General features: G+C 49.5%; 2 protein-coding genes across 2 annotated transcripts in view; one reads left to right on the forward strand and one right to left on the reverse strand.

Moving 5' to 3' along the window:
- Window positions 1-366: 366 nt before the first annotated feature.
- LOC119302108 (wall-associated receptor kinase 2-like) lies at window positions 367-3041 on the reverse strand. Its single transcript, XM_037579128.1, has 3 exons — window positions 2006-3041; window positions 1734-1901; window positions 367-1606 (listed from the first exon to the last, which is right to left on the reverse strand). The coding sequence occupies exons 1-3, from the start codon at window positions 2901-2903 to the stop codon at window positions 528-530; spliced, it is 2145 nt and encodes a 714-aa protein (XP_037435025.1). The 5' UTR covers window positions 2904-3041; the 3' UTR covers window positions 367-527.
- Window positions 3042-6084: 3043 nt separating this feature from the next.
- Window positions 6085-19708, forward strand: part of LOC119302109 — a gene marked incomplete at its 5' end in the record, with an annotated part of 27599 nt that continues 13975 nt past the window's right edge. The window contains 4 exons of the mRNA XM_037579129.1: window positions 6085-6327; window positions 6402-6594; window positions 6689-6850; window positions 6939-7002. Coding sequence (XP_037435026.1) covers window positions 6085-6327; window positions 6402-6594; window positions 6689-6850; window positions 6939-7002 — 662 coding nt within the window. The remainder of the gene's footprint in view (window positions 6328-6401; window positions 6595-6688; window positions 6851-6938; window positions 7003-19708) is intronic.

The following is a 19708-nucleotide window of genomic DNA, read 5'->3' on the forward strand; positions in this document are numbered from 1 at the left end:
AAGATATAAATGAATGGAATTGCTAAAGAGAAAATAAAAAACAAGATTTAATTTGCATGCGGTCAAACCGAGGAGGCGGCTGTGGTGGGAAAGTAAAGAGAAAGAGTTAAAAGAGGTGGGCCTAAAGTAATACTCCCTCCGTCACAGTTTAGAAGGCACGGTTAAATTTGCGTGCATTTCCATAATAGACAAAGTTTAGAGCACATTGCATTTATTTCTAGTAGCTAATTAGTACTCCGATATACTATTTCTATATGCATGCATAATATGAATGCTATTTTTTAACCCATCTCACAACCAATAAAAAACCATCTAGGTTCCAGAAAATTTCTAAGTGCGCTTTTTAAACCGTGACGTTGGGAGCAGTGAATACAGACCGGGCTCTGTTGGAAGGCAGTGAGATACAAAGCTGTGGGCCATCCAATAACACAAATCGCAAACCACACCAAGGACGGATGGTGTGCCGGTACACTAAAAAAACTATTTAGAAAAAATAGTTAAACATTTGCTCACTAATATTTTTTTTTCTATACGGTTGCATTTCTGCATGCGCAGCTTCTCAATCTCTCGATCTTGTCGGCAACCTCCATCATTGTCGGCCTCTCCTCACCGGTCAAGCTCAGGCACCGTATAACCAGCTCCGCGGCGTCGTCTATCACCTCGTCCCCGAGCTCCTCCCTGACATTTCCGTCCATGATCTCCCGGTGCCTTCCCCCTTGGACAGCCGTGACGAAGGAGAATGCGAGGCTGGTGTCATCCTCCTCCGGCCCGTCCGGGCAGAACGCCTTCCTCCCGGTGAGGAGCTCCAGCAGCACCACCGCGAAGCTGTACACGTCGCTCTTGCAGGTGAGCTGGCACGTGAGCAAATACTCCGGGTCGAGGTACCCGCAGGTTCCCTGGACAAGCGTCGCCACCTGGGCCTCGTCGGCGGGCGCGAGCCTTGACGCGCCGAAGTCGGAGACCTTGGCGGTGAGCTCGCCGTCGAGCAGGATGTTTGCGGACTTGACGTCGCCGTGCAGGATCGGGGGCGAGGCGGACGAGTGCATGTACGCGAGCGCGTGCGCCGACTCGGCGGCGACGCGAAGGCGCTCCCCGGGCGGCAAGGGCGCCTCGCTCTTGCCGCCGCCGCCGTGGATGTAGCGGTGGAGGCTGCCGTTGGGGACGTACTCGTAGACGAGCATGGGCACCTCGACCTCGAGGCAGCATCCCAGCAGCTTCACCACGTTCCTGTGGTTGATCTGCGAGAGGATCAGCATCTCCTTGGAGAACTCCTTGAGCTGCTTCTCATCGGCCACCCTGGACCTCTTGATGGCAACGGTGGTGGAGCCGCCGGCGCCGGGGAGGACGCCCCTGTAGACCACACCGTTGCCTCCTCGGCCGAGGACCCGCGCCTCGTCGAAGTTGCCGGTGGCCTTTTTGATCTCCTCCTCGGAAAAGATCTTGAACGCCACGCCGGAGCTGGCCAGCGAACCCAGGTGCTGCTGCAGGAGGAGGCCACCGTTCTGCTCGAAGAACCTCTGCTTTGCTCTCAGCATCCTCCTCTTCTGAAGACTCAGGTGTGCCCAGAAGCACGCCAGGATCACCATGAACACTCCTATGCTTACACCTGAACAAATTGTTCATAATTACAAACTGTTTTATTAGTAATACAAGGTAGCTAGAGGCTAGTGCCCATGAATTTCTGTCAAATTCATGTTTTGGAACAAAACTTGACGACTCAAAGCATGTTATACCTGTGACAGCCTTCAACGCTAATGTGAATTTGTCTTGCTGGTGGCAACCATCCTGCACGGTAGAGTTTCCACTCCACCCCTTGGGGCATGTGCAGAGGTAGCTGCCTGGCGTGTTGGTACACACGCCGTAGCACGGGTACAGATCATGTCGCGCGCATTCGTCCACATCTTCAGTTTGAGCCAGTTTGACAGAATTCGTCAGTACGATGAGCAAGAACTGAGCGACGGGACAAGAATTTCGGGAACAGAGTATACTGGAGTCGGACTAGTACCGATGCAGCCGCCGAGGACATAGGGGTTCCCCTCGTAGCCGCTGCTGCAGTTGCAGACGTAGCCCGGGCCGTTGGTCGAGTCCAGGCACACTCTGTGCGCGCTCCGGCACGCGTAGGCGGTGGCGTTCTCCCGCAAGGCGGCGCAGGAGGCCCCGGCGCCGGCGCCTCTGATGGCCCAGTCCAGCACGACGGGCACGGCGAAGTCGCCCGTCCTGTTGAAGTGGGAGCCGGCGTACCAGAACCACCAGGCGTCCACCATGAACGCGTAGGCGCAGCCCGTGGAGTTGGCCAGGAACGTCCCTCCCTGCTGCTGCTGGCGCCGGCCGAAGCTGCGGAGGTGCGGGCGGTAGGAGGCCAGCCCCAGCGGGATGTTGCTCTGGCAGCAGCCGTCGTCGCCCCGGCACGACCCGGGCAGCGCGCGCTCCGACGGCCGGCACACCGACATGCACCCGGTCACGTAGTACCCCCCGTCGTCCACGAAGTAGGCCAGGTCGGGGCAGCCGATGGCCACGAACTTGCTCTTCATGGAGGAGAAGAGGAAGGCGCTGCCGTTGAGGGCCATGGGGTACTCCCGCCGGCCAAGAACGCGGCCGGAGCCGGAGGCACGGTCGTAGCAGGCGCGGCTGGCGTTGAGCAGCACGGTGGCCTCGGCGGAGGCGAGCGAGATGGCAACCACCTCGTGGCCGTAGCCGGCCACGGTCAGGCGCGGTGGGCGGCGCGTGTCGTCGCACTCGAGCCGGAACCCACGGCCCTCGGCACGGTGGCAGCGCGCTTCGATTCCGAAGGGGTAGGGGACGGTCACGTTGCCGCACTGCCGCCGGCACCCCGGCGGCCGCTGCGCTGCTGCCGGTGGAAGCAGCGGCGCTGCCAGCAGCAGCAGAACGGCAAACATTGCCATGGTTGCTGCAGTCAAAGCTTAGCGGCGGCTGCCTGGATGGACCGCCTTTGGCGTCTGAGCAGAGCACCTGGATTTGATTGGTGATCGACGGAGGATGTCAAGAAAATAAACGCAGAGACCAGAGAGCGGCAGTGGAAGGACGACACGTCCTTACCAGCAGCTTCGTTGACGGGGAGCACACGGCGAGACATCGAACTCGAACCATTAATCGCCCGGAGCTGTCTATCTGACATGACGTAACTTTTTTTTGTTGATAATAAATATCTGACATGATATAACTTCTTACCTTATTTATAACGCACTGCGTGTGGAAATGGTCAATAGGCGCTGCGGCCCGAATAAATACGAGTAAAATTGGTTGGTGCTCGAGGTGAGGGCGCTATTATATAGGACAACGAATTGGGGGTTTGGTGGGCTTAGGGCCTGTTTGGTTACAAATAAGTCATCAATTTATAAGTCAAAAAGTGAAAAAATGACTTATTTTGTCAAACAATTCAACTTATAAGTCACCCAACCTATAAGTCATAAGTTGCTCCACCCCAACTTAAAACTTATAAGTCACCCCTTTTTGTGTGGGTCCCACCATCTTTACATAAAAAAACAAGGTGAAAAGGTGTGGTCGGATGACTTATAAGTCAGGTGACAACCAAACAAACGTGACTTATAAATCAGTGGTTTTAAGTCACTTGACTTATAAGTCAGCTGACTTATTGAAACCAAACAGGCCCTTAAGGTTTTCCAACTCATGGATTTTGGGCATGTAAAATGTACTGATTCATCATGGGCATTAATTTGGGGGAAATATGACTTTTTGGATTCAGGGTTTTCGGAAATTGTGGGTTTGCTGATTTGAGAAAATGGGGTATTGATTAAAAGCCAATGGGGTGAGGAAAATGATGTTTTTGTATACATAAACACACATGAGCATGTTTGTGTTATATCATTATGCTTTTGGGGCATTGGCATTTACACTTGTTGGGGAAATAAGCATGCTTTAGATAGTATTCCCTCCGGCCCATAATACAGGAACGTTTTACAAGCTGATTTAGCTTGCAAAATGTTTTTATATTATGGGACGGAGGGAGTAATGTTTTTGTGGAAAATGCAAAAGGGCTATAAATGATCTATTGTTGTAGGAAAAAAAAATGCAATAATCACTTCTCAAGCGAGGGTAGACGGAGAGTCGTCATGTAATCGCGTGTAACCGCAACTAAGACTCCGGTGGATGGGGCTCTTTACCCCCTTTTCTTTCTCTAATACATGATACACACACTCGTGTGTATCCTCGAAAAACTTCTCAATCGAGATGAATCATGGTAATTATTTTGCTGGAACTAGCAACCACGGAGAATACTGCAACGAACACTCAATCCGGTATGATTAGTATGACATGGATAATTGGAAACCCATTGTGATTGAGAGTTTGGTTGGGGAGATTGAGTATGAATACGAGGGGAGAATAAGATAGGACAGGTGTACCCTGGGTATGATAATGTACACGAATGGTCTTAGAGAGATTAAGAGAGGGGATGATACAATAACAGAGAGCATGATGCCATGTGTTACAAATGGTAATTATTTAAGAAATTGTTTCTTGATCACAATGACAACATCATCTCTTACATTTCACTTGTCGTTGTTCACTATGATGATGATGACCCACGCCTCGTCGAAGTTGTGGGTGGCCTTCTTGGGCCTAGTTCTTTTCAGCTTTTGATTCTTCAGAATCAGATTCTGGGAAACTGTCCACATAATCAGTTGTCGAGTTCTTTTTCGAGATTGTTGTCTCAGAATGTCGATGAGTTTGTGCTGAAATTTATGTAATGTCTCTGAACTGAAAATGTGTGCTAAATTGCTAACACTTAGTTGTCTCAAACAGTTTCTCGTCAAGTGTGAACACAAAAAAGATTTATGAATATCACAGTGGTAAATATTACAATTGGAATGGTTATAAAATTTGCTTTGTTACAAAAGGGGCCAACTACAAATAGAAGGAATAATTCAAGGTACGAGATTGCTAGTAATAGCCTCACGTGTGTGGTCATGGTACCGTCATCTTTTGGTAGTAGAGAGTTGGCACGGTAATGGAGGTTGCACATACGCATTATTGTCAAACTCGCCAAAATGCTCATCGTGTAACTTGGTATGACGAATCCAATTATGGAGACACATGCATGCAGTGACAATCATCTTTTGGGTCTCTGATTTGTACCATGGCATGCCTCCGAGAATTCTCCATTTCATCTTGGGAACACCAAATGATCATTTGACGACATGTCGCACAAATGAATGGCAATGGTTGAATGTCTCATGTCTCCCCATCGTTGGGTGTTGTTGGAACTCCGGTACATGGTATCATTGCCATTTGTTTTCTTTCTTCTTTTATTTTTCCTTGTTCGCTTCTTTAAAAAAATCATTTTTCTCTTCTTCCTTATTCGATAATTTCGTTCAATTCATGAACTATTTTTTAAAAGTTGATGAACCTTTTTCTTTTTTTGGTGAACTTTTTTAAAATCGATGAACTTTTTTCATTTTCTGATGTTTTTTTAAATTAATGATTTTTAAATTTGATGAATGTTTTCAAATTTGTTGAGTTTTTTGAAAAATCAAATAATTTCCTAAAAATTAGATGAACTTTTTTTCCAAATTTGTGAACTATTTTCGTATTTTAAAAAATTGATGAACTTTTTTCAATTCCACAAAAAAAATTCAGAACTCTTTGAACAATTTTTATTTTAAGAATCAGGCCGCAGTTTTTTCAGTAATCAAGCAATTGAACCTTCTTTTCAGACAGATCAAAAAATATCTAAAGACTATACCATGTGGTAGTGTTTTCTTGTTTTTAAGCATATGTCTCACTTCCAAGGTCTTTCCCCAGATTACTTGTAAGCATGAGCTATTTAAAAATAAATTTACAACAATTGTTTTCATCCAAACAGTCCAATCGCTAAAGGAGTTTAACGAAACGAAACAGCACAGTCGCTAAAAAATCCCATCGAAACAGTCAAGTCGCTAAACAAGAATAAACAGTCAACGAAACGGAGGGAAACAGCCGACGAAACGAAGCAGTTGGGCTAATGGGCTTCGCGAATAAAGCCCACTTGATCCTCTATCGAGCCCAGATCAAAGATTCAGTGCTGAAGGAGCCGAATAGGGCCTCTCCCGTGTCCGTCTCCACTGAAGCGGTAGCGGGGAGCGCAGAGGAGACACCGTTGCGATGTTGGCTGTCCGGTGCGGCGGCGGCTGCGGCGGCGCCGGCGCCTACCCGACGGCTCAGAGGACAACGGCTGCTCGGAGCGGAGCCTTCAGCGGCCGCAGCGCCCTTCTTGCTGCGGGAACTGGGGCCAGGGAGCTGAGCCTTAGGGTTTCCCTCTCGCCCAACTCCCAACCCCACCGCGTCGGCGCTTCATGCCCGTGGCCAGTGGTAAGATCTTCTTCCGGGTTCCTAAACTCCATTGTTCATTCGGGTGCATAAGCTCTAAGGCACTGCCTCTACAGCGTTGCCCCCCCTGTCCTTCTCCTGACATGGAGGTGCCGCGCGTCAGTAAGAAGAAGACCAGGAGCGAGGAATGGGAGGTGTTGAAGACGGAGTTCGGACGCATGTTCCGCCCGCAGCTTCGCAACTTAGGGGAACTCTTTTCGCTCCGCCGTGTCTACGACATTGAGGATTATCAGCTGGGCACCCTCTTTGGTTCGTTTGATTTCAATTGCTCTGGTGTATGTTCATTGTTTTAACTTGCTGTCTGCCGAATCCATTGCATTGTAGTGATTATGTTTAAATGCAGGTGCATTTCTTGGATGTGTTGGCTGTTACCAACTGTGGAAGACGGCGCCTTCCATATTTGTTGATGCAGTGCTCGCATTCATCTTCTACAAGCTCAGTGTTTTGTCCTCAGAGTTACACAGAAGCCACAAGTCCAACAGCCTGATTACGCGGCTGAAATTCGGTATTTTTTTATTTTTAAAATTGGTTTTCAGTTATACTAGTTTGTAGCCATATTATTGGACATTCATTGGATCTCCTTCTCATTGTAGGCATCATACTTATCATGGTTTGGAAGGACATCAAGAAAAACTATGTCCTCCTGGATGTTATTAGGTCAGTATGTATTGTCTAACTATTAAATCATTTAGTAGTCAGGTACGACAGTTTTACACTACTGGAATCAGCTTCTTTGCCGGACGGCAAAGACATGGATCACGGACGGCAAACGTCTTTGCCGTCCGCCAGCAGACGGCAAACTGTCCGTCTGAACACGTGCCAGCAAAGGCCTTCTTTGCCCTCCGCTTCCTGGAATCGGACGGCAAAGGATTTTGCCATCCACCATCCGAGGCCAGCAGATGGCAACGACAACGGACGGCAGTGCGGTGGCGTGAGTGCCGTTAGGGGGTTAACGGCGCTCTTTGCCGTCTGCCAGCGGACGGCAGACGGCAAAGAGCTCAGCTAGGCAGTACTGGGGAGCTGCCACGTGGCCAGCTATGCCGTCTGCCAGTGGACGGCAAAGTGATTTGAATCTTTGCCGTCTGCCAGCGGACGGCAAAGTGACCAAATAGGCAGCCAATGTTTCCCAGGTTTTACAGGTAGCTGCCACGTGTCCTCTTTGCCGCCCGCTCACAGACCGCAAAAAGGCTACATACCCCCTGTTTTTATTTGAATCCATTTAATTTCACAGGAATTCACACACAGATATACATACATATATATATATATAATTTTTTTTCACATGCACAGCAGACATATGATGTATCCAACACATAGCTCCATCCATGACAACATACATACATAATAAGAAACAGAGTTCCATCCATACATATTACAGTAACATCACAATGTTCATCCAACACATTGTTCCACGCATGCATCCATATAACAAAGTTCCACATTTTTTATCGATACGAACGAAAAAAAGAAAAGGGAAACAAGCACTCCATCCATGCAAGCTTCCATATAGTGAATTAAATCTGCAAAATGGGAAACAAGAAAGTTAGAAGAAGAAGACTAGAATCAGAAGAAGAAGAAGAAGAAGAAGAAGAAGAAGAAGAAGAAGAAGAAGAAGTAAGCATACTTAGGTAAAATGGAGCTAACCTAGCTAATTGTGCCATTTTTGAGTGAACTAAGCATATTATGCCATTTTTGATATAACTTAGAGCTAACTTCATTTTGGAGAAGAAGAAGAAAACTAGAAGAAGAAGAAGACTAGAAGAACTTCTTCATTTTCTTCTTCTTTTCTTCCTCTTCCTGGATTTTCTTCATCTTATTATGTCATTTATGGACTAAATAAGCTAAATTATGTCATAAATGGACTAAATAGGCTAAATAAGAAGAAAAATGACATTTTTGAGCTTACCTAGCTAATTATGCCATTTTTGACCTAACTAAGCATATTATGAGATATAACTTAGAGCTTACTTCATTTTGGAGAAGAAGAAGAAGAAAAGAAGAAGAAAAGAAGAAGAAGAAGAAGATCTTCTTCTTCTTCTTCTTCTTCTTATTCTTCTTCTTCTTCTTCTTCTTCTTCTTTTCTTCTTCTTTTCTTCTTCTTCTTCTTCTAGTCTTCTTCTTCTTCTTCTTCTTCTTCTTCTTCTTCTAGTTTTCTTCTTCTTCTTTTCTTCCTATTCCTTCTTTTCTTCCTCTTCCTTGATTTTCTTCATCTTATTATGTCATTTGTGGACTAAATAGGCTAAATTATGTCATAAATGGACTAAATAGGCTAAATAAGAAGAAAAATTCCATTTTTGAGCTTACCTAGCTAATTATGCCATTTTTGACCTAACTAAGCATATTATGCCATTTTTGATATAACTTAGAGCTAACTTCATTTTGGAGAAGAAGAAGAAGAAAACTATAATAATAATAATAATAATAATAATAATAATAATAATAATAATAAGACTAGAAGAAGAAGAAGATCTTCCTATTCCTTGATTTTCTTCATCTTATTATGTCATTTGTGGACTAAATAGGCTAAATTATGTCATAAATGGACTAAACACGCTAAATAAGAAGAAAAATACCGTTATGACGGAGGTGTAGGAATGGTCGGGGCTACGCCAGTGCCAGACGGAGATGAAGGACCGGTCGGGGTTCCGGCATTGGCAGAAGGAGTGGTCGATGCTTGTCGGGAGCCATGTTGCACCAAAGATCATTTCCAATAATGTCTCGTTAGCAAGTTCGCAAATTGAAATGTGAATAGTAGTAAGCAACGACCATTCAAATCAAACTCACCGTGTTCGCCGGAGCAATCTGGGGCATCGGCGGAGGGGCCTGGCCGTTTTTCTCGCACATGGTCTGCACATTTGGTTCTCACGAGTCAGTCATATTGGATAGTAATGCGAACATTACGTGCATGATTGGGCTAATATGCACGAGAAACATACCACGATGAGCTCGGATAGGGCCCGGTTAGCGACGTCGTTCCGGTTCCTCTCCTCCTCCAACAGCTTAGCCGTCTTCTCCTCCATCTCCTTTTTTGCCTCCCTTTTTGCCTCCTCCACAAGCTCCTTCGTCTTCAATCTCTCTTTCTCAACAATAGCCTGCAACACACCACTCCTCGTTAGCACTGTAATCATCGATGAACGCACACACAATATAATGGAGGAAAGGTGAGAGAGTCCGTATAACTAACCGCCATGGCGATCTCCGCGGGCCGTGTACGAGGCGTTATCTCAGGTTCAGAGCTACTCAGGCGCTTCTTGATTTGCGGGAGTCTTAGGACAACGTATCAGTCCATCACCAATGGCTTGAGAGCCATGGGACTTCCTGCCACCAGATATCATCACCAGCTCTGTATCAAAAGGATCCTGGCTCGGGTTAAAGTCCTCCCCTTTCCTCGCCTTCCCCTCGTCTCTGTACCTCACAAGCTTGTGGTGGGAGGTCTTGTTGGTGAAGCTCTCTGGATCATCTAGGTCAAACTCCGTGAATGGCTTGGCCTTCTTGTACGGGGCCATATGGGCCATGCCATAGAGGTCGAACAGACCTGGCACAGGCTTCTTGTGGTAGTGCGCCTGAGAGAGAGGAGCAAAATATTAGTTAAGGGCTCAAGCTAGCATGAAGAATGATATTGCTATGTAAATAGGTCATTTTGGAGCTAAGAAAGGTTATTATGTCATTTTCGAGGAAAATAAGCCAAGTTTAGGTCATTTTTTAGGTAACCAAGATTATTATGTCATTTTGACCAAATTATGCTAATTATGTCATTATTGAGCTATCCAAGGTTATTATGTCATTTTAGAGCTAACTATAGCATATTAAGTCATTTTGGAAGGGATAAATGCTAGCATGAAGAATGAATTGCATGAATCATGTAGCAAACCACATACCCAGTTATCCCCGTACTCAAACAGGTTGGAGCTCCCTTGATGGTGTGGCACACCTTCCATTTGGTCGCGCTTATCTTTAGCCCTTTGGTGTTCGACTTTCCATTGGGGAGAGCACCACGCATCCACCAACGCCTCCCAACAGTCCATCTTATCCACACACCATCTCGGGGGCACCTAAGTGAGTCAAGAGAAATTTCAGCGCTACGCCTACGAATCAAATCAAGAAAACTAAGTTCAAGGCCTTAAGAATAGGTAATTACCTGCATGTACTTCTCCTTACTCAGAAACTTGTCGCGACACTTCTGCTTGCCCCTCCTAATACCCTTCGAGGCGTAGTAGTCTCGAACGGCCTGCAACCCGAGCCTCGTGCCTTAAGTTCTGAAGTAGGCGCTTGCACTCGTTTTCGACAACCATACACGCGGCCTCCTGCTCTCCCTCTGAAACCCTGTAGAAGGTCTGCAATCAAACAAGACAACATTGATTAGTACAATCACTAGGTAGTGTTGATTTTTAATTCCGTAAAGGAGAAATTACCCAAGACCGAAGGAACACAATGTCGGCCACCGTCTCGCACAAGACACCATCGACCCTCTCCTCCGGCGGGGCCGGGGCAACCGAGTACAGCTCCCAGGTCAGTGCTAGATGTGGAACCTGACCCTCACCGGGCAACGTGACCCACCCAGGGAAGTGCTGCCGGCAAAGCACACCAAGGACCTGGTTGGGCCTACGGGAACCACTGGGGCATACCCAGCCCCTGCAGTATGACAAGGCCAACACATTAGATATTAATTTGAAGGAACATGAAGGCAAAAGGTTAAAAAATAGTAAATGCACTTACTTCAACCCTTTAGGCGCAATCAACCACCTCTGGTCGGGGGTCGTCGGCACGGGCGGGAGCTTTGTAGCGCCACACTTGTAGACCTTCTTGCCCTTCTCAACTAGCTCGTCGTCGCTGTAGCTATCATCTGAAAAGGTGTCCTCGCTACCATCCTCCGAGCCACTAGCCTCCGGAGTCTCGTGGGCCGAAGACCCCGTGATCGGAGTCTTCTGGGACGAAGACCCCATGACCGGAGTCTTCTGGGACGAAGACCCCGTGACCGGAGTCTTCTAAGACAAAGACTCTGGGACCGGACTCACGTGGGGCAAAGGATCGGCGACCCGAGTCTGGTCGGGGGAAGGATCAGCGACCGGAGGCTCATGGACCGGAGTCCGAGACGGGTCCACGTCAGACGGAGCACTCCTGTGGTCGGGTGAATCAGCTGAGGGTGGCGGCGAGGAAGGAGTAACAGCCTTCCTACCTCTCCCGCTACCACGTCCACCTCTAGCAGGCTTCTTCGTCCTCCCCCGACCTCTCCCAGCCGAAGAAGAAGCGCCTGCAACAGTTGTCTGCATACTGTCTAGCAACGCTCTCCGGAGGGGCTGGGCTAGAATAATGGAACCACCCCTCCCAGTAGCGCTCGCAGGAGGATCGGGGCGCTCTGGACCCTTGCCCACCATCCTGTCAACACCTGCAATGACAAAAAGTAAACGAAATTAGTACAACATAAAAAATTTGGATACCTGACATGAACATAATAATAATATATATATATATATAATTTAAGTGTATCATAATCATGACCATAATAAAAATACACCCGATCAACACAAATATATATGGGGTTGGGGTGTGGTGTCAGGGTCGGGGTGTCAGGGTGTCAGGGTCGGGGTCAGGGTGTGGTGTCAGGGGTCGGGGGTGAGGGTGGGTGTGGTGTCAGGGTGTCAGGGGGTCGACCGCGGTCGGGGTGTGGTGTCAGGGTGTCGGTTGGTCGGGGGTCGGGGTCTCTCTTTTCTTCTTCTCCCTCCTTCTGTTCCTCCCTCCTCCTCCTTCTTCTAAACTAAAACTAAAACTAATCTAAAATAAACTAAACTAAAACTAAAACTAATCTAAAATAAACTAAACTAAAACTAAAACTAATCTAAAATAAACTAAACTAAAACTAAACTAAAACTAAACTATAACTATAACTATAACTAAAACAGAAACTAAACTAAAAGAAACAAAAAGAAACTAATTGTCAGATGCTTGGGAATTAGGAGCGTTGGGAGTTGATTGTAGGTTGTAGCTGTGCTCTACGGGAGGACGAGGCTTGAAGCCTCGTCGCCCCGTGGCAGGGAAGAGGAGAGGCGCACAAGGCGCAGGGTAACCAAGTTGTGTTTTTTTCTTGCTTGATTCGTTCCTCCACAGGGAGGCAATATAAATAGTCAAGTTACATGACGACTCCTAGTAGAAATAGAAACAGACTCCTACTTGTTTTAGGAACAGTAGGGAAAACCTTCTTTGGGACAAAAAACCCTTCCGTTTCCAAACCTGATACTAACTGATACTAATTTGGACACCCCCTGTTCGTTGGCCTCCTCTCTCTGGTTGTACGTCTCCTATACGTACGCCCCCACATGACATCTCCCCCTCCATTCTGAAACAGCTCGTCCTCGAGCTGGAAGCTTGGATAGCGTTCTTTGAAGGCTGGAACATCCTCCCATGAAGCATCAGACGCCGGTTGGCCCTCCCAATGGATGAGAACCTGTTGCATACCCCTAAATAGTCGTGCACGCAGCGCCTTGGAAGGTGTTGGCTGAACACGGCCTTGGAAGATGGCTGGCAGCACCGGTGGAGCATCTGGAGGAGGGCCTTGGTATTTCTTCAGAACACCCACATGGAAAACATCATGGATGCGGGCGCGGGGTGGAAGCTCCAAACGGTAGGCAACAGAATCAATTTTGGCGAGGACTTTGTAGGGACCAAAGTACTTAGGTGCGAGCTTTCCCTTGGCAGCAGATCCAAGGAACGCTGCTGGACGGCGCTGCAAACGCAACCAAGCCCATTCGCCGACCTCAAACGAAAGTTCTCGATGCTTGCCATTATAGTAATGCTTGTACTGTTGCACAACCTGAAGGAGACGGTCACGAACATCGATAAGGAACTGGCCGCGGTCTGCAATGTTGCGCTCGACAGCCTGATTACGCAGCTCACCCGGTGAGTATGCACGGAGGGAAGGCGGATCACGACCATACACCACACGAAATGGCGTATCCTTGAGAGCGGTGTGGTAAGATGTGTTGTAGCAGTACTCCGCCCATGGCAACCATTGAAGCCACTGTCGGGGCCGGTCACCAGTGAGGCAGCGTAAGTACATAGCAATTACCCGATTAACGACCTCCGATTGGCCATTAGATTGCGGGTGAAAAGCTGAGCTCATGTTTAGGCGAGAACCAGAAGCAGCAAAGAGAGCCTTCCAAAAGCCAGAGGTGAAAACAACATCTCGATCAGAAACGATGGAGGCTGGTACGCCATGCAGACGAACAATGTCAGCAAAGAAGGCTTTGGCCACCGTCTCACCTGTGTACGGATGCGCTAACGGAATGAAATGTGCATATTTGGAAAAATGATCCACAACGGTAAGAATGACACACTTGCCGCCCACTTTTGGTAATCCCTCAATGAAGTCCATGGCAATGTCCTCCCAAATCCGAGATGGTACTGTCAAGGGCTGAAGCAAGCCTGCTGGATGGAGCTGCTCGGTCTTGTTACGCTGACAAACTAGGCAGTTGCGGATGTAGTCTTGAATAGCTGTCCGGGCCTGTGGTAGATGGAAGTCACGACGAAGACGGTGTAGCGATTTCTGAATACCCTCATGGCCGGTATCATGGGATGCTGCGAGTATATCTGCCACAAGTGGTGAGGAAGGTGGCACATAGGCACGACGCTCAAAAGTGACAATGCCATCGATGAGTGCCCATGGGGGTCCCAGCTCGCCGTTCTCTAGTTGTTCGCGGAATGCCATGAGAGCTGGGTCAGTGTGTGTAGCCCGACGAAGTTCCTCAAATAGATCAAAGGAAGGACCGCTTATGGCGCACACACGGGCATCAGAAGTGTCGCGCCGCGACAGTGCGTCAGCCACAATATTCTGCCGGCCAGGCTTGTACTCCACTGTAAAATCAAAGCCCAGGAGCTTGCCAACCCAATGATGTTGTGGGATAGTCGCGAGGCGCTGGTCTAGAAGGAACTTGAGGCTGTAGTGATCGGTTTTGACAACGAAGGCACGACCCCAGAGATATGGCCGCCAATGGTGCACAGCTTGTACGAGACCAATGAGCTCGCGCTCGTATGCAACAAGGGAGACATGACGAAGAGCAATAGGCCGACTGAAGTAAGCAATGGGTCCCGCACCTTGGTGTAACACTGCGCCGAATCCCGAACCAGAGGCATCACATTCCACAATGAATGGCACGGTGAAATCCGGAAGTTGAAGCACTGGTGCTGTAGTCAGGGCAGTCTTCAATCTTGTAAAAGCATGTGTTGCCTCCTCAGACCAGAGAAATCCATCCTTTTTGAGCAAAGCTGTGAGGGGTGCTGCAATAATGCCAAAATCGCGGATGAACTTCCGATAGTAGCCGGCCAACCCCAAAAAACCGTGGACCGCATGAACTGTGCGCGGCACCGGCCAGTCAACAACAACCATAACCTTTTGATTGTCCATGGCGACACCGTTGATGGAGATGACGTGACCGAGGTACGTAACCGACTCCTCCCCAAAAGAGCACTTGGAGCGCTTGAGAAATAATTGGTGCTGGCGCATGAGCTCCAAAACGACTCGCACATGTCGAACATGCTCCGACCATGAAGCGCTGTACACCAAAATATCATCAAAAAAAATACTAACACAAATTTGCGTAAATGGGGTCGAAGTACGTCGTTCATCAAAGCCTGGAAGGTTGCCGGCGCATTTGTGAGTCCAAAAGGCATGACGAGGAACTCAAACAGGCCCTCGTGTGTCCGAAACGCTGTTTTGTGGATATCCTCAATATGCATGCGCACCTGGTGATAACCAGATCGCAAGTCCAGCTTTGTGAAGAAGCGGGCGCCCTTTAGCTCGTCCAGTAGCTCTGTCTACTACAGGAATAGGGAACTTGTCCTTGATGGTGTTGGCGTTGACGCCACGAAAATCGACGCAGAATCGCCAGGAGCTGTCGTGCTTCTTCACCAGAAGAACGGGCGAAGAGAACTCAGAAGTGCTGCGGCGGATAAGACCACGCTCCAACATGTCCGCGCACTGTCTCTCGAGCTCGTCTTTTTGGATAGCCGGGTAGCGATATGGTCGAACAGCCACCGGTGCGGTACCAGGCACCAAGCAGATGCGATGGTCGTGAGTGCGAGGCGGTGGCAGGCCCCGAGGCTCTGCGAAAACGTCAACGTATTCATTGAGGAGGCTGTCAAGAAGCTCCCGCCCGGAACAAGCGTGAATGTGGTGGGGTTGGGTTGACGCCGCGATACCATACCACTCAACGCGATGGTTGTCGTGGTTCTAAGCCTGACAGTAGAGTGGGCGGGTAGGTATGGAGAGGCAAGGTCCTAGCTATGGAGAGGTTGTAAACACAAGGGATGTACGAGTTCAGGCCCTTCTCGGAAGAAGTAATAGCCCTACGTCTCGGAGCCCGGAGGCGGTCGAGTGGATTATGAGTATATGAGTTACAAGGTGCCGAACCCCTCTACCTGTGGAGGGGTTTGGCTTATATAGAGTGCGCCAGGACCCCAGTCAGCCCACGTAGGAGAGGGTTTAAGGTGAGTTAAGTCCGGGGCGTTACTGGTAACGCCCCACATAAAGTGTCTTTACTATCATAAAGTCTACTTAATTACAGGCCGTTGCAGTGCAGAATGCCTCTTGACCTTCTGGTGGTCGAGTGAGTCTTCATGGTAGAGTCCTTCAAGTCAGTCGAGTGAGTCCTTCGTTGGTCGACCGGAAGGCGACTTCTTCTAAGGGTGTCCTTGGGCAAGGTACTTAGATCAGGTCCATGACCCTACCCTAGGTACATGACCCCATCATTAGCCCCCGAATGGATTGAGGCTTCGAGTGAGGAAGGAGTTGATGTTGTTTCCGATTAACCTTTGCACACTGGTCGTGCGTTGTTCTGGACCAAAGAATCTCTTCGTCGATAGTGAGCAACTTGTCTTCAGTCGACTCGATCCATTCTCTTCTTTCGTCGAGTGATCTTTCGGGCTTCGACGATCTCCGAGCGACGGATCGCGGGAAACCCCACGTCTGACAGACCGATCTGCCGTTCGCGGATTCCGCGGGATGCGAAATTTGGGGACGCGCGCGAAGCGGAGCGGACCGCGGCGTTCGGATGGGACGGGACATGGACGCCTCGATCTTCGCGCCGCTTTCTTCGCCACGTATCCCGTCTTCATAACTGTTCCTGGATATGATTAGATCGACCGGGCCCACCTGTCATCCACTCGGAAGGGACCTTATAAATGCGCCCGGCGAGGATTTTTTTTGTACTGTGCCTCAGCATTCTCTCTCTCTCTCTGCTCCCTTCGTCCCCGTCCAGCGCGCTCACTCTCGCCCCCGCACAACTTCCCCTCGCGCGTCTCGCCGGCAACCATGGCCAAGGAGAAGACGGCGGCGCTGGAACGCGCGAAGAAGGCGTCGGCGTCGGAGAAGGCGAAGGGGAGATCTACCAGCCGCGACGGGTCTTCGTCCAGATCCCGCCTGCCGAAGGGCTGGGTCCAAGGAGACTGGATCCAGTCGACCATCACAGAGAAAGATCTCCTCGACATGGCCAACGAGGGCTTGATCCCTCATGGAGCTGCGAGGCTTCCGGGGAAGGAGTGGCAGCCCCAGCCAGAAGAGGGTGAGTACGTGCTCTTGGCCACCCATGTTGATCGTGGATTTTCTTTGCCGCCGAGTATTTTCTTCCGTGGCTTCTTGAACTTCTTTGGAGCGCAGCTCCACCACTTTACCCCAAATTCTATCGCCTATCTTGCCGCGTTCGTGTCCATGTGTGAGGGTTTCCTGGGCTGTCGACCGCACTGGGGCTTGTTCAAGCATATATTCACGTGTCGCTCTCAGACCGTGAAGAAGGCGAGCCCAGGCGATGAAAGAACCCGAGTCGTCCAAATGTGTGGGGGTCTGGGGATCCAGGTGAGGAACAAGAGCACCTTCCCGCCCATGACCTTTCCCGAGTCAGTCAGAGGCTGGCAGTCGACCTGGTTCTACTGCCAGGACCAGTCGACGCCGGGGCAGTCGAGTGGACTCCCTCAGTTTACCATGGACCGAGTGAACAAGCCCTCCTCTCTGAAGTTGATTCCGGAGGAGAAAGCTGACGTGAAGATGTTGATGGAGCGCGTGGTGCAGTTGGTTCGGGAGGGAGTGACGGGCATGGATCTCCTGGAGGTCTTCCTTAGGCGTCGTATCCAGCCCCTTCAGTTCCGGAGCCACTGCATGTGGTTGTACTATGGGACTGAAGACGAGACTCGAGTCCATCCAGAAGCAGTCGACGATGTCACTCTGGAAAGATGGATAGCCGCCGTTACCGGAAACAAGGACAACCCACGCGGAGCCAGAAGGATTCCTCCACTCGACCACAACAGCGATCCAAACAAGGTATGCCTGCTCTGCTCTCCACTGTGTTCTTGTCACATTCGTTTCTGTTTATCCTGCCGATTGGTCGATTGATCCTTGTCTTGATATCTACTAGGCCCTCACCGAGCTGTACTCGATGCCCAATGGGGCACAAGCTCCGACTGAGGAGGGTGAGGCGAGTGGGGGCGAGAGCCAGGAGGAGGAGGAATGGGACTCGGACGTTGCTGAGGATGATGATGACGATGATGATGATGACGGTGATGAAGATGACGTTGAAGACGAGGAAGAAGAGGAGGAGGAGGTCGTACCACCGCGCTCAGAAAGGCGGTCGAAGCTTGTCCAAGACCCTTCGACTGAACGTGGTAAGGGGGTTGCGACCGTTGCTCAGTCGACCAAGCGCCCTCGGACCACCTCTCCGGTGCCGACTGAAAAGGCGCCAAAGCAGCCCAGGGCGGCCCCGTCGAAGCCGATCAAGCTCCTGCCGAAGATGAAGGTGTCCATCCCCACCATATCAGGGTAATCGTGCTGCTTAAGTCTTCTTATTTTGTGTGAACTTTGTCTCTGGTTGACGCTGAAGTTAGTCGACTGATTCTTTGGAGTTGCAGTGCTGCTACTTCTGAGACCTCAGCCCGGGCTGATGACCATGAGATGGAGGACGCAGCAACTTCAAAACCAGGTACTATATTCTTAACGCCGTTTTTAGTCGACTGACTCGCGATCTCTGATCCTGATTCTTCTCCGTAGCTCCACCCAATGCTGTTATCAATCTCCCTGATGATGATGAGGATGAGGAACCGCTGAAGCGCAGAAGGAGTAGGAAAGCGTCCGCCAGCAAGGTGCCCCAGGATGTGACGGCGCCTGAGATTCTGATTGCGGAGGAAGAGAACACCACTCGACACACGGTGTCCTTCGCAGATCCACTGACGAGTGCTCAGCAGCCCTCCCTCTTCACGACGCATCACGTCCCAGAGGACCAAGCTGGCGCGGCGAAGGAGGCGATACGCCAGGCAGGAATCATGATGGAGCAGTTGAAGACCATCCGGGATGCGAGCCAGGCAGCTTATGACGCCAGTTCTGCCCTCCAAAGCAATGTTCAGGTCAGTCGACCATCGTTTGTTCTGTTGGATATGCTACCAAAAACTTTTCCTTTCCAGAATTTATAGTAGTCACCCACTGGGTGTGTCGATTAAACTCCGTGTTAGCGGGGGCACGCTGAGTGCACCCGCTGGGTGTAGTCCCCAAGGCTAAGGTCGACTGCTGGCAGTCGGCCTTAGGCTTTATGATGTCAATCTTTCTGTCAGTCGACTATGTCGACTGGATTTCACAAACCGGTGGGGGCACGCTGAGTGCACCCACTGGGTGTAGTCCCCGAGACTGTGGTCGACTGCTTGCAGTTGATTACAGTCTTAAAGAATACATCTCTTTTTTTTTGAGGTCGACTGGTCGACTTTATCTTCAACAGGATTAGTGGGGGCACGCTGAGTGCACCCACTGGGTGTAGTCCCCGAGACTACGGTCGAATGCTTGTATTCGGCTGTAGTCTTAGAAACGTGTGATTTTTCCTTTTTCACTCGGAAGTGAATTATATTTGACATTTAGTCGATTGGTTCTTCGCAGAACTCCTGTGATCTTGTGGCTCGCTACTCTGAGTTGGAAAACAAGCACACTCAACTCGAGCTGAGCTTGAAGCTGGTTCAGGAGAAGCTGACGAAGGCAAAGGAGGAGACCGAAGGTATGTTTGGTGAGACCCTGACGACTGCTTTTCCCCTTGCTTGTTTCAAAATCTGATCTTGCTGTAACTTGCAGGTAAGGTAAGGGAGGCCCAACAGAAGAAAGACCTCGAACTAGCTGAGAAGATCAAGCTTGCTGACGAGAAGTTAGCTTCAGTCACCAAGCTTGAACAAGACAATACCAATCTGAAAGCTGCTCTTGGGATCGCCAACAAGGAGGTCAGTCGACTGAAAACTGATAAAGCTGCCCTGACCGACCAAGTCAGTAAGTTGACTGGGAAGAAAAATGATCTGGAGGCCTTCCTGAGTGGTCTTGCCAAGAAGCTGTTTCTTATGCTTGAAGGTAAAC

This window comes from Triticum dicoccoides, chromosome 5A (assembly GCF_002162155.2).
Source record: "Triticum dicoccoides isolate Atlit2015 ecotype Zavitan chromosome 5A, WEW_v2.0, whole genome shotgun sequence".
In the NCBI taxonomy this organism is placed as follows: domain Eukaryota; kingdom Viridiplantae; phylum Streptophyta; class Magnoliopsida; order Poales; family Poaceae; genus Triticum; species Triticum dicoccoides.